This window comes from Onychostoma macrolepis, chromosome 19, assembly GCF_012432095.1.
Source record: "Onychostoma macrolepis isolate SWU-2019 chromosome 19, ASM1243209v1, whole genome shotgun sequence".
NCBI classification, from domain to species: domain Eukaryota; kingdom Metazoa; phylum Chordata; class Actinopteri; order Cypriniformes; family Cyprinidae; genus Onychostoma; species Onychostoma macrolepis.
In genome coordinates this window covers 17,280,462-17,294,870 of record NC_081173.1, presented here as the reverse complement: position 1 = coordinate 17,294,870, position 14,409 = coordinate 17,280,462, and the positions used below count along the sequence as shown (strand labels likewise).

General features: G+C 37.4%; 2 protein-coding genes across 2 annotated transcripts in view; one reads left to right on the top strand and one right to left on the bottom strand.

Moving 5' to 3' along the window:
• Nucleotides 1-3,388, top strand: part of zftraf1 (zinc finger TRAF-type containing 1) — an 8,913-nt gene extending 5,525 nt beyond the window's left edge. Inside the window, exons 3-4 of the mRNA XM_058754786.1 lie at nt 660-871; nt 1,638-3,388. Of these exons, the coding sequence (XP_058610769.1) occupies nt 660-871; nt 1,638-2,029 (604 nt within the window). The 3' untranslated portion in view covers nt 2,030-3,388. The remainder of the gene's footprint in view (nt 1-659; nt 872-1,637) is intronic.
• Nucleotides 1-14,409, bottom strand: part of arpp21 (cAMP-regulated phosphoprotein, 21) — a 22,607-nt gene extending 8,198 nt beyond the window's left edge. The window contains 21 exon segments of the mRNA XM_058754785.1: nt 3,570-4,829; nt 4,918-5,033; nt 5,325-5,403; nt 5,490-5,505; nt 5,507-5,718; nt 6,208-6,288; nt 6,649-6,797; nt 6,932-7,042; nt 7,445-7,617; nt 7,949-8,005; nt 8,216-8,253; nt 8,335-8,433; nt 8,573-8,672; nt 8,749-8,886; nt 8,974-9,033; nt 9,111-9,189; nt 9,995-10,103; nt 10,336-10,404; nt 11,079-11,120; nt 11,215-11,319; nt 14,234-14,409. Coding sequence (XP_058610768.1) covers nt 4,608-4,829; nt 4,918-5,033; nt 5,325-5,403; nt 5,490-5,505; nt 5,507-5,718; nt 6,208-6,288; nt 6,649-6,797; nt 6,932-7,042; nt 7,445-7,617; nt 7,949-8,005; nt 8,216-8,253; nt 8,335-8,433; nt 8,573-8,672; nt 8,749-8,886; nt 8,974-9,033; nt 9,111-9,189; nt 9,995-10,103; nt 10,336-10,404; nt 11,079-11,120; nt 11,215-11,319 — 2,055 coding nt within the window. The 5' untranslated portion in view covers nt 14,234-14,409 and the 3' untranslated portion in view covers nt 3,570-4,607.

Here is a 14,409-nt window from a genome sequence, read left to right as displayed (position 1 = left end):
TTTCACAATTTGAGTTTTCCACGACATTCTAATTTGAGATGCACCTGTAAATATATTCATTTGGCTCATGCATTCACTCTTCAAATTTTGATATAACTGTAATATTAATTATAAAACATTTATAATTGTATAATATATAAATATTTAAGTCAAGTCAATTTTATTTGTATAGTGCTTTTCACAGTACACATTTACAGAAAATCATGATGTTATGTTTATAATATTTTGATATTTTCATGCTTTAGGGCTTATTTACACCAAGGACAATAACTATACCGATAAAGATATAGTTTTAAAAATCATTTTAAATGTAAAAGAATAAGTCCACACCACAACTACAATGATAATATTGTTGGAAGCCAATCAGAATCCATCCTGCTTTAAAAAGCTCAAGCAGTGGCAAATAACTGCTAACTCACACAACTGTAGCAGACTTCTAATAAACAGAACTTTAATGCAAGTTGGTGTGGATACTGATATAGTTATTGTTCTTGGTGTGGATGGGCCTTTATAGTCACATTTAGCAGATTAGAACGGGGCGTTAATATATTTGACATTTTGCAATGATGTAAACATCATGATTCAGGACTTACTCATTTTATACTTTATCTTTAGAGATGATGGTTGGTCATTTCTTTAATTATTTCTATTGGAAATAGAGTGACACAGTGCAAGTACAAGCGGATTGGCTGCCCGTGGCAGGGGCCTTTCCATGAGCTCAGTGCTCATGAGGCAGAGTGTTCCCACCCATCCAAAACCGGCATGGAGCTGATGGGCATCCTGGACGAGATGGACCAGAGCCATCGCAGAGAGCTACAGCTCTACAACAGCATCTTCAGCCTGCTGTGCTTTGAGAAGATCGGTTTTACAGGTACATAAAAACCTTAAAGGAAATAGTTCACCCAAAAATGAAAATTTGCTGAAAATGCACTCACCCTCAGGCCATCCAAGATGTTTCTTCATTACATCAGATTTGGAGAATTTCAGCATTACACCATTTGCTTACCAGTGGATCCTCTATAGTGAATGGGTGCCGTCAGAATGAAAGTTCAAACAGCTGATAAAAACATGACTCCAGTCTATCAATTAATGTCTTGTGAAGTGAAAAGCTGTGTGTTTCTAGTATATTCATCAAGATGTTTTTAATTTCAAAACGTTGCTTTCAGCTAAAATACTCCATCATAATCCATGATATTACTTTCTTCAGTTAAAAAGTTGTCTTATCTGAATCAGGAAATTCCTAAATATGTACAGATCAAGCGTAATTTATAAGCCAATGTCTTAATGATGGATTTATTACAAATACACAGATTTTTGGTACATTTTAATCAGCTGTTTGGACTCTCATACTGATGGCACCCATTCACTGCAGAGGATCCATTGGTAAGCAAATGGTGTAATGCTGAATTTCTCCAAATCTGTTCTGATGAAGAAACTCATCTATGTCTTGGATAGCCTGAGGGGGAGTCAATTTTCAGCAAATATAAATTTTTGGGTGAACTATTCTTGTTTGGGTTCTTTAATATGCTTCTAGAACTTGAATATTATTCAGCTTCAGGACAATTGCTTGATTTCAAGCACAGAAACCTGGGCTGAAGTAAGCTAATAACATGTAGTCTTATTCGTCTTTGCTCCAGAGGTGCAGTTCCGGCCGTACCGCACCGACGACTTCATCACACGACTGTACTATGAGACGCCGCGCTTCACAGTGCTAAACCAGACCTGGGTGCTGAAGGCACGGGTCAACGACTCAGAGCGCAACCCCAACCTGTCCTGCAAACGCACTCTCTCCTTCCAGCTCATCCTGAAGAGCAAAGTGAACTCTGCACTGGAGTGCTCTTTCCTGCTCCTGAAGGGCCCGTACGATGATGTGAAAATCAAACCCGTCATCCAGCACCACGTGTTCTCCAACGACGCCAACGAAACCGAGTACGCCCTGCTGCCCATCAACGACAGTGTGGAGTGCAACAAGCTGCTGGCTGCCAAAAACATCAACCTCCGCCTCTTCATCTTTCAGATCCAGAAATAGAGGCACGAGACGACGGGGATGGAAGAAACGGATCAGACGATGGTAGGAGGAAGAGGGGATGGTGTGAACAAAGAAGAAGCAAAGAGGGGAGACGAGCACCACTGAACCACAGATACCTCTACGGGAGCAAAAGAAGGATGAATACGGCCCATCAGTACTGCAGTAGATCGTTTGTTTGTGTGTGAGTGTGTGTTGTTGCTGGTTAGCTTTCAGACCCTCTACGGCCAAAAAAAAGTCAACAGTCTCACCCAACACCCTGCTGATGTCTCATTGGCAGAGCAGGACGAGCCTGAATGAACACCACCAAGAGTCTGGGACTGTATTTGTGTGTTTTTTGGGCCTGTTTGTATGGATGTCAGTCAGAAAAGACCAACAAGATGAATGATATAAGGAACGAGGCTGAGCGAGTGCTAGAGATAGAGACAGGTGTAGTGCAACCAATCATTCAGGCAGCGTTCAACTCTGCGTTTGTGTTTTTTCACGCAGTTCTCAGACCTTCCTCTCAAGGCTTTCCCACACAGACACTGCGGCGCAGCGGCCGCAACTGCTTTAAGTGTATTTTTGTATGTGAAGGTGGCCATTTTCATTGAAGCGCTGCAGTACAGTTAAGCTGAACAAAATGGCTGCCGAACCCACAACCCGAAAAATGCGATTTGCATGTTTTTCATTTTTCAGTGTGCTCTCTGGAACGCACAGTTTTAGTTGAGTAGCATCATAGCCTTGTAATCTAACTTAAGTTTGACCTTATTAACATTTATTTAAGAACCTGTGAATCTTGTCCCCCCCCCTCTCATCCCTCCTGTGAATTGTTTTCCTCATTATCTTGTCCTGTTTAACCCCCTGGTTTGTGAACACAGGTACATTTCTCACTTCATGATGTCATTGGGTTATAGATATTTATATTTATTGCTTTTATTTAACCTGTATTAATTAATGAGGTAACAGACATTTCTCACTCAACACTGGGAGACTGGAAAGATCTGATTTTGAGCCATTGTTACAGACCCCTTCCCTTCTTCCACCCTCATCCACAAACACGCACAAACACACACACACACACACACAAATGACCTTCTTTCATACCTTCATTAAAAATACATACACACACACACACACAAAGCTGGGGGTTACAAAAGAGCCAATGAGGTAATCGGATCTCAGTTCGGATGAACGCGGCTGTGACTTAGTTTTGACATACTTGAATTCATGAACGACAGAACAACAAACAGTTTAGTTGATCTGGCAGAGACTGTCACTTCTGATTAGAGGAGTTTAGTTTAAACCGTTTCTGCATTTAAAAGCTTTTAATTATCACTCTGGCTGTATATGTGCCTTTCTATTAAAGCTCATTTAAACTTGTCTCTGCTTTCTTTCTTGACTACCTGACAAACACTTATTTTACACCCTGATAAAATGCATGTTTAAAACCGTAATTTACTATAGGTCAACATATCTTGTAATGTGGGTAACAAACCACGGGCTTTTTGTTTAAAGGGACAATTTACCCCCCAAAAACAAAGTTATATCCGCGATTACTCACCCTCGTGTTGTTCCACACCTGACTTTTTCATGCTGTCCGATTGAATCAAACTGAATCGCGAACAATTTCAGTTCTAGTTCAGTTTTGAACAGGTGATAGAAAACACGCGTCTGCCGAAATATGGATAATATTTCATTGTCCGACAAGGTTTAATCAGTAAAATTTCACTGCTGCTGCCTAGAAACTCCTCTACAATCTTAATTCACTTGATAAATAGCGATGACCGATTTGCGGATGAATCGTTCTGATTCGGATCTTTTCAATAAATCAATTCTTTCTATCTGAATGATTCACGATTAATTTTAAACAAATGAATGCTTTGCCTTTGTTATTGTAGTGCCCTCTTATAAGCAACAGAGGGCGTAATATTAAGTTCTTATCAAATCTACATCTTAATCGTAATCCTACTCACCTAAAATTTTGTTACATTTCCCTGAATGTCTGAAAAGGCATTCAACACCCCAATAAAACAACTATGAGAACATCAGCTGACCCTATTATGAATGTGAGTAAAAGATACAAGAAGTCATCAAACAGATTACCATTTAAAAGGCCATATATTTAAGAAATGCCACTTAGATATTTTCCAGTCTGGTCAAATGTTACATCCTAATAAAATTCTGTAAAACAAAGAAACAAAAAACTAAATTTCTTTTAAAACGGTTGACACAGTTTTGATAACGGAAAACACTGAATCTAGTTTCATTCCCAATTTATGTAATATAGCCCTCTATAAACAAGATAAATATAGTATTATATACCATTCAAATATAACATTTTATCCATATTAAACAAAACACAAGTAATAATATAAATAGTATAAATTATGCTCTAATAGCAATTTAAACATGATGCTATCGATGTCCATGTAAAGTAAAATTCAAAACGTGTTTTTGACAAAGTAGAAAAGGTTGAATCTGAAGGATGCTATCATCAGACTCGAGTGCTACAGACTGTAGAGAACAATTATTGTGCAGCTACAAATACTGAATGCATATGGTGAATTCATAATAACACTATATGTGAACACAGTGTCTTTTAGTACCAGCACTGGTTCTGATTAATACTACAGCCATTTTTGCAGCTACTTGACTGGAAGGAGACCCCCATCATATGTGGTGGAGGGGAAGAAGGGGCCAAGGAGCTGCAGTATACTTGAACTCCAGCAGGGGGCACCAAACACTGTGTCTGCCCACCTTGTCCTGACACCAGCATTGCAGGATAGGACTGTTGTTGTTGTTGTTGTTGTTGCTGTGGTATCTTGTTACAAGAGAGAAAGCACATACATACATTTTATAATTCAGAATTCAGAACGACATTTCTTGGAATTCTTTTTTTGCATCAGTACCTGATAGGAGGATACAGATGGGTAAGGTCCCACAATGCCTTGCTGTATTTGGGGTAGAATCTGACTTCCCATCATGCCTGGGCAGCCTTGTTGGTTTGACATGACAGGCGGGTATGCTGTTAAAAAAAAATGTGGACAAGTATGCGTGAGATTTTATTAATTGTATAGTGACAATGGATTCGAAATGATAATCATTAAAGTAATACCACATATGCTAAAGGTTACTTATGTATTTTTATGCATGAACACACAACACTTGAACCAATCATATGAGAGCTGAAGTGAATAGCAGGAAAAGAGACCGGTTCACTGTGAGACCAGTGCCACCATCTCTTACAGTGTAACGGCCCCCTCCCCTACTACTGTGAGACTCAGGAGTAAGGGATCCAGAGGGGCTTCATGTGTACCTGTTTGTGTGTTGTAACTGGTTGCTGCGTATTGTTGCGATGCACTGGGACACTGAACAGGGTAACTGTACACTGAAACCTAAGAGGGGAGACCAGAGTTGACTCATAATTAGATATACAGGATGACATTACATCGTATCTCATTACTCATTTATGATGAAGTACCTGGCTGCTCTGCTGACTCAGGGGGCGGGGCTGTGGGAGGAGCCAGTGTCATTCCAGGGGTGATGTAATTGTCTGAATGGTGAGACGGAGCATAACTGTGGTGGGGTGGAGCATAGCTGTGTGTGGGTGGAGCTCCTTGCATGTAAAATGAGGACGTATCTGGAAGATCCCCTGATGATGACTGGTGACTCAAGGTCATGTGACCAAACTTGGCAGTAATATCTTCCCTCTAAGAATCAAAAATAGGCTTGTCATGTACATGTGCGTTATGTGTGACACTACCATTCAAAATTTTTAAGTTGGTAAAGTTTTTATTTTTTAAATGTTTTTAAAATAGGTTTCTTATGCTCACTAGGGATGCATTTATTTGATCAAAAATACAGTAAAAACTGTAATATTATTACAATTTAAAATCACTGTTATCTATTTTAATATATGAAAAGCTGAATTTTCAGCAGTCATTACTCTTGTCTTCAGTGTCACATTTTTTCAGGATTCTTTAAATGAATAGAAAGTTCACAATAACATTGTTTATTCAAAATAAAAATCTTTTACACCATTATAAATGCCTTTGTCTCTTTTGATCAGTTTAATGCATCCTTGAAACTTTTGAATGGTGGTGTATATACTACATATTTTATACAAGTTAATATTAACATAAATAATATTAGATAACTAGATAAATAACTAGACACTATTAATACTTAGTCTCACTCACAGTCTGTTCAATTGGGTGTTGCTGGGAGGTAGAAATGTTTAACTGCTGAGGTGGAAGGTATGTCACAGAGGAATATTGAACCTAAACCAGAAATGAGAGAGCAGATTGTGAATTTAGTTGATAAAGATGGAAAATAAAATCCTAACTAAAATCAATATTTTAGCATATGTTCTACAGGAATACAAACTGTATTATTCTGTAATACGGACTCTTTATAATGAGCCGAATGAGAAATGTATATTCATTTTGATATTTGCTAAAGATTACATTTAACAATGTTATTAAATTTTTTTGTGTTAAGAGTTAACTTTGTTTATTATTATTTTATTTTATTTTTTTGTTGAAAAAAAATAACAAATAAATAATATTTAAATAAAAATCAGATAAGCAATATTGTATTGATATATTACGCACCAATAATCTCCATTATGTTTTATTTACCTGTGGGACACCATGGCTTGCTACTGGCTGTTGCTGAGGTGGAGGGGGCGGGGCTTGCGACTGTACTGGGTTAAGCTGGTTACATGGCTTCTGACTTACTGGTGGGTTGTAAACAGCTGGAGTTCCATCAGGATTCAGAAATGGCTGCCCTAAAAAACATATCCATAGTTGAATAAGAAAGATTATGTGTGTAGCCTTACAGTCATTTTGAACCAATGAGTCAGCTTCTACTCTGGGAATTGTGAGCGTGGACTGTTGTGTGGGAGAGTGTATGTGTGTGTACCTGTATGTGGATTCAATAAGATGCTCCCAGGAGGTATTGATGACTCAGCAGGCACGATAATGTAAGCAGGGCTGTTGTTGGGTGGAGCGTATGATAGAGCCGACTCGGACACTGTTAGATCGATCAGACAGAAACAACGGCAGGTCAGAAACATTATGAGGGATTCTGCACTATTTCTAGGTCACTAATCAAATAAGGATATTTGTGACATTGATCATGTGACTCAAATCATGCTGGAAAGCAGCATCAGGTTGGAGTTCATGCAACTCGAGTGCCACTGTCATTAAAGCAAATTTTGTGTATTTTTTTTTTTTACATTCAGTAAAACATTTCAATTTAATGCTAATAAATATTAGTGTTAAATTTGAGAAGAGTATAAAATAAAAGCTTTTTCATTAGACTTCTAAACCCCACTCTAAATAACTAGCTCTTAGAATAACACCCAGATTGGCTTTGTGGCCTTTTTTATCTTTTTTTCTGACAGGGACATGATGGCTGGTGTTATTTTTGCACCTGGTTTGCAGAGTTTGGAGCTGCTGTCTGAACGTGTGTGTGTAGATTTAGATGTCCATGTCGGGCTGTCAGAATCTGTGCTGCTCCAAGGTCGAGGGTCATTCCAATGAGAGTCCAGCTCAAAGCTGCTCTGCCTGCTGCCGGACAGCCGACCCGAACCATCCCTGTTACCCCTGTCAGGACGGCAGAAACATTGTTTTGTTGCTTTCAGTTTTCACATTTTCTTAGCACAAAGAAGAGAAGAGAAGCCAAATTGGTGTTGTGTGTGTGTGTGTGTGTGTGTGTGTGTGTGTGAGTGTGGGGGGTGAATATTGTCCCTAATATTCCTGAAATGGTGTCCTGGTATTCCTGGTGTCACAAGAAATAACACCCGTGTTTATGACAGCCCTTGAGTCAGGGGAGCAGCCCTTTTATAGACAATCAGAAAAGCTTAGCCTATCAAAGAACACTCTCTGTTCTGACATATCTTCAGAGGTTGGATGATGGAGAAAAATCATTTCTCACCTAAATAGCTGCCGTCTTCTCTGGGTCTCACTGAGAATACTGTTGTCATCTAGACCTCTGCAAACAGATTCAAAAAAAATTAAAAACAGAAATAAAAGAAGAGAGTAGTTGAAGTGCAGCTCATTGATTTATAATAATTATACTGGTAAAATTACACATTAAAATTTAAACATGGTATACAAACTACAGATTTTTTTTTTTTTTTACAAATTTTTTAAATAAAGCATATAACATTTACTTATACATTTATAAAAAAAATGTTTTTACCTGGTCTCAATATAAACACTCTGAGAAAGACAAGTGGTCTGAAAAATAAAAGAGCACAAAATCAGAGGCCAAGCTTTAATATACTACTGTATGAGCATTTTAAGTAGGTGTTTTCTTACATCCTGTGAGAATATGCGTTCTCTGACTTTCTGGTATTCCTCCTCTCTCTCTTCTATCGACTTGCTCCTCATTTGTTCTTTGAGAGATGGAACCCTCAGCTATATAAAAAAAAAAAATAACAGGAGACGTGCAGACACAAATAGCCGGAAAGATCAGAGCTATTAGAGGAGCAATTATTAGCTCTTTTGTACCCTAGTGGTACTGTCAGGGGTCAGTGAAGTGTGTATTTGTCCAAACCTGACTGTCTTCTTTCTCCTGACTGTTGTCTCTCTTCAGTATTGATCTTCTTTCCTCGGTTTTCTCCTCCTGAACATGTTCAGCAAACCGATGTTCTGGTCTGAAATACATTATGTTATACTTGCATCCATTCCTTCATCAAATGTACATATATAATCTTCGTAACAGACACATACATTCTGGAATTGCAGGTTTTGTTGATGATAACCGCTTTTCCACTGTGATCCACATTGTGTTCCAGACCAAAATAAGCTGCAACCCTGTGGACCAGCATTCTGTGATACGAGGACATCTGAGGGAACTTTTTATAGGAACTAGAGAGAGAGAGAAAAAGAGGCACATTATATCACATTACAAACACGTCTATCTAAAAAGCATGAAAGACATGCATGGAACGATACCTGTTGTCTGTCATAAAGTCAGTCATGTCTTGCTCGAGTTTTAGGAGCATCAGTCTGTCCCTGCAATCCAAAAATAAACTGATTCAGCACAAATGGGAGGAGGAGAATGAAACAAATATTTTCAAACTTTTACCCACCTGGGACTGCTTTTCAAAGTAGTGATTAAAAACTCCTCCAGATCAATGCCTGTAGAGTCGGTGTACTCCAGACTGGGCTCTAAAAGATACACACATGCATAGAATTATATTTTTTATATGCAAAGTACAAAGTACAGGAAGCAAGTTAAAATTAGGACTTTGAATCAATTAAAAAAAAATATATATATATATATATATAACTATTTTCTGCAATTAATTGCAAGTATTTGCACATAATATTAAGAGCTGTAGTGATAAATATACACTTCTGTTCAATGGTCTAGGGTCATTAATTTTTTATTTTATTTTGAAAGAAATTAATACTTTTATTCAGCGGGGATGCATTCAATTTATCATAAGTAACAGTCAAGACATTCAGAAAGTTTCAAAATGTTTTCAACACAACATCATTAGAAATGTTTCTTGAGCACCAAATCAGCACATTAGAATGATTTCTGAATGATCATGTGATCCTGAAGACTTAATGACACACTACATTTTCAGTATATATATTATAATATAATAGTTCTCTTAAATTGTAATAATATTTCACAATATTACTGTGATCAAATAAACACAGCATTGGTGAGCAAAAGAAACTTTTCAAATGCATAAAAAATCTTACCGATACCAAACTTTTGAACAATGGTGTAGGCCTATATATCCTCAAATTCATTTAAAATCAATACAAAGAAAGTATATTTTAAAATTAAAAATCTGCTCATTCTGACGCTTATTTTAAAAAAGCCTTACTTTTAACATCCCACATTAATTTCAGAAATTATTCATAAATATTTCTCACAGCCCTAAAATATGTATGTATTTCATGTGCACATATTTTGTGCAAATATGATACACAAATACCTTCATGCAATGCAAACTACCTTTAGATAAACTTGTTTTTTTCGATGTGACGCTTGTCTCCTCTTCCTCCTCATTGCACGCAGGACTGTCACCATGGTTACTAGACACAGTCGTCTTGCTCTCTTTTTCCTAGGACCAGACAGAACAGAATTCCTTCACAAACTGTATGATTCATTTCATATTCAAGATTTGGAGGACTAAATATAATGATTTAATAAAATACCATTGGAAAACTTATCGTAAATCAGTGGTTACAGTTTTGAGTCACTTACATATGTCCTATCCATCTAATGGACTATGTCAATTAACTTTAATGGTGAACGCAAGATTGTAAATGTGTCTTTAGTTTATGAATTCTCACCTTGCTGTTCTCCTCAGTGGATAGAGACTCATCACACACAGCGGTGCTCCGAACTAATTTTCCTTTAGCCTGTAACATACAAACACATTCATTCAATAACACCATTATTGAAAATAAATATAATTTTTCTAGAGAAGAGCATTCGGTGTACATTATTGCTACTTTTGTTATTTCAACAATATTATACAGTATATTAGACACAAAAAGATTATTCTTATATATTGACTTTTTTGTATGGTAGTTGAAATACTAACCTTATAAGACATATTGTAATTTATAAATATTATGATTTCAAATACGTCACAAGTTTCATTTTGTAAATGCAGCAGCTAGGAATGGTTTTAATTGTATTGCATTTATAGATGATTGGATCAACACTACAGGGTGAAAAGTGTAACTATGCTATTTTTAAACTATTTGGACCTGGTCCCAGACTGTCTAAAAAGCTGCTGATGTGATTTATATTATGGAGTGGGGTAAATTTGTACTATCAGGGGAGTGAAAGCAATGTTTTCTAATGGTATTTGGACTGAGACACATAACCGTTGAGGTTAAGCAGTCAGTAGCAAATGGCATTTACCCACTGAAGAGAGAGAATGATTCAGAAAGCAATATTCTGCTGAGTATAGCCACATCAATCTAACGTAAATGTCTGGCAAGCTAGAAAGGAAAATAAACTCATAAATGAAATGAATGCTCTATAGGGAGGGTGCTTCAATGATTAGATTCAATTGCAATCCTACCTTCAGGTTCTTCTTGAGTTGTCCATGGTTATCTGATTTTGGCTGCTCGAAGAGAGAGAAAAAAAAAAAAAAAATGATAGGAGGAAATGAAACAAGCAGAGTGAATTGATGGAAGCTGTTGAATCTATATTATCACCTGGCTGGATTTCTGACAGTCCTCGGTGTCTGTGGTACAACAAGGAGGTGAAGTCTCCTCCGTGGTGCATTCTGGGATGTTTTCAGATTCTCCCGTTTCTGACATCTTGAAATTTTCAGATTCAAAAGGTCATATCAGTCACAGGCCACCATATGCCCCATGACCATCCAAGCCAATTAGTACCAAAACAAAATTTCTTCTTTTCTCTTTTTTTCTTGTTCGGTTCTTCTCTTCTCTTGCCAGAACAGATGGCTAGACAGATTCTTATTCAGTAAAGGAGACAAAAAAAAAAAAAAACCTCTCTGTGTGATGTTTTCACTCAGAACAAAACTCCTTTTCAGATCTGTAAACATTTATTTACTCTGAGCACTATGCAAGGTTTACTGAAATATTGAGCTGACAGTCAGTGTCAAAAAAGCTCAAATCAGTGATTAAACCTCCAAGTATCAATAGTAATGAGACATCTTTATTTTTTATGCATTCATGAACTGACTTGCCTGTGCTCAGTGTAAAAGAAAGTTAATATAGCCACAAAATTGTGTAGTTGCGATAGCAAAATAAATAGGCTTATCAATGTTTAAAAGTGTGGAGAAAATTACTCCCAGTTGTTGTAATGTTGATTTAAATGTAGTGTATGAAATTATATTTTGGTACAAATTCATCTGTCATTTGAAAGAAAACTAGACAGATGGCAGCATAGAGATTTTGACATGACATAAACAAAACTACACAAGGTAAATGGAAATATTCACTTTCAACAAGGACAAACATTGTTTGTGCCAAACACAATGTGTGGTGTAGTGAATTATTAGCTGAAACCCTCAAAATTCAATTCATAATTAAAAACTAAATGCTCAAACTATGAAAACCAAGTTAATTAAAAGGCCAGTTTTTGCATATTTTGGTCCTATGAAATTTATAGTAATATTAATGCATTAATGATTGATCTTAAAGACATTTGTGTTTAATTCTGTATGATAAAGGTTTCTGGGACTGTGCTGTGTCAGGTGTTTACGGTGTTCATGTTTAATGGAAAGCATCGAATCAAAACCAGTTGAGAAGCACAGGTCTCTCCAGCAACATACAGTATGCGGATTTGGATAAAAACACCAATGCGTGTAAGAGGTCTGCAGTGACAAGTCAGTTTGCAAACATGGATTTCTGTGCATGCTTTATGTGCAACTTCTTTCATAGCACGGGCAGGTGCTGTAAATTATATTCCCATAATGACGACTCCCTAAATGGAAAGCACACACACACACACACACACACACACACACACACGCTCTGTTGGGATAGAGTGCATCCTTCATTCTCATGTCATCACTCTCATCGTGTCTGAACTCGTCTTCATGTCTGACCACTGAGTCACTGACTCACTTTCACCAGTGTTAAGCCATACGCCTCCACACACGCAGACACCGCAGTAGCTCTTGGCATCTTCGTCAAGGTCTTCTCTGGGTTATCAAACAGGTGGCCTAAAACTTAGATGCTAAATAATTGTGTGATAGAGATGCCATCTATCATGCATCTAACATCTGATGGGCAGCAACACACTGGTCTGGGTTTTTGGCCACTGATCAATCCTTACATACATTTACTTGGTAACCATAGTTTCTGCATAAATATTATACACAAATAAAGGTTCTTTATTGGCATTTCGAGAACATCCACAGAACCTTTCCACTGCACAAAATATTCTTTACTCTAAGAAAAAAAAGTGTTTCCTGTAAGTTACTAAAATAAAATTAATCTAAATAAATATGGGCATATATTTATTTTTATTATGGTGCTATCATGCTTTTGGCGTATCATATTTTAATGCATATAATCACAAAATTGCCCAAAAATATATGAACATGTAAATTTATAATTAATAATAATAATAATAATAATAATAATAATAATGCATCGTTCGAAACAATAAAAGACCCGGAGTGGAATTTCAGCGGAATAATTACAGAACTCTATGAGCAGAGAAGGAAAATCGCTCCGCTCCATTCATTTACACAGTTGTTTCTTGTTTGGCGACACTCAGAACGTGATGCTTTGGCTTCATGTGGAACTATTTTTATTTATTTATTTTTTCGCAGAGAAGAAATATACAAACTTACTGGTCATTTTATGTAAGAAACGCGTTATCCAATATTAATTTAAGTTACTTGTTTACAGAACTGCTGTTTAAAGCAACAGTAACGAGAATGTAGCAGTGCTCCAACATTGCTTAATTGAACTGTCCTTCTTCAAACAATGTATTAAACTTTGATTTTTATGAGTAGTCGCTAATATTAAGCAATCTAGTAACAATAAGTGTGTTTAATATAACATTTTAGCAAACGTTATGGTTACCATAGTAGATCTTGTGAATGCTTGTGGAAAAGTTGCGTGCACATACACACAGACGCGCGCGCTGCAGAATAGCGCAAAGATCTGAGTACAGAGATGCTATGTGTCTGTCTGTCTGCCCGGATGAAGGTGTAGCCGCCGAGATGGGGTTCGGTTTCCACCACTACGTCGCATTCCGAGCACAGTCTGGCACGCGTTATATTTGGAGCGGCTGTTTGGGGATCTCAGACTGCTGTCACTGACGCACACGGAGACGACGCAGGAGCAGCAGCTGTGCTTTCTAAAAACGAACCTAGATCTCGCGATTCCATTGCTCTTTTGTTAAACGACCCTGAGCCCTATATTACACTATATGGCAACAGAACCATTCTTCATAGAAATAGCGTGAAAATCAAGCTTTTTGTAAGGTTTGAGTTTGTTTTAGTCAACACAAACTTGTTTGAACTCCAGGAAATTACTGTTAATCCCAGAATGAATGAATCAGTCGCAGGTGTCTTTGCAGTGCGATATTATTATTGTGGCCATGCTGACTAAATCTTGCCTGAGAGCAGTAGCGTTACACATAATCTAACACAGAGAACAACACGCCTCACTATAAAGCATAGATACCATAACGGCATAGAATTGCTTCTAATTAAGAGCAAAAACATGAGAGACAACCAACTTTACTTACCTTTACGTAACGTGACCGGAACAAACAACTGCAATGGTTAGTAATGAGCGCTTGTGTCTCTGGTGAGCTTGTCAAACATCTTCTGTTTGTGACAGCCGAGCGCGTGCAGACTCACGCAACACACTCAATTAAATACGCACGCGCGCTCGTGCGCTCAGCCTCTTCCTGGCAATCGA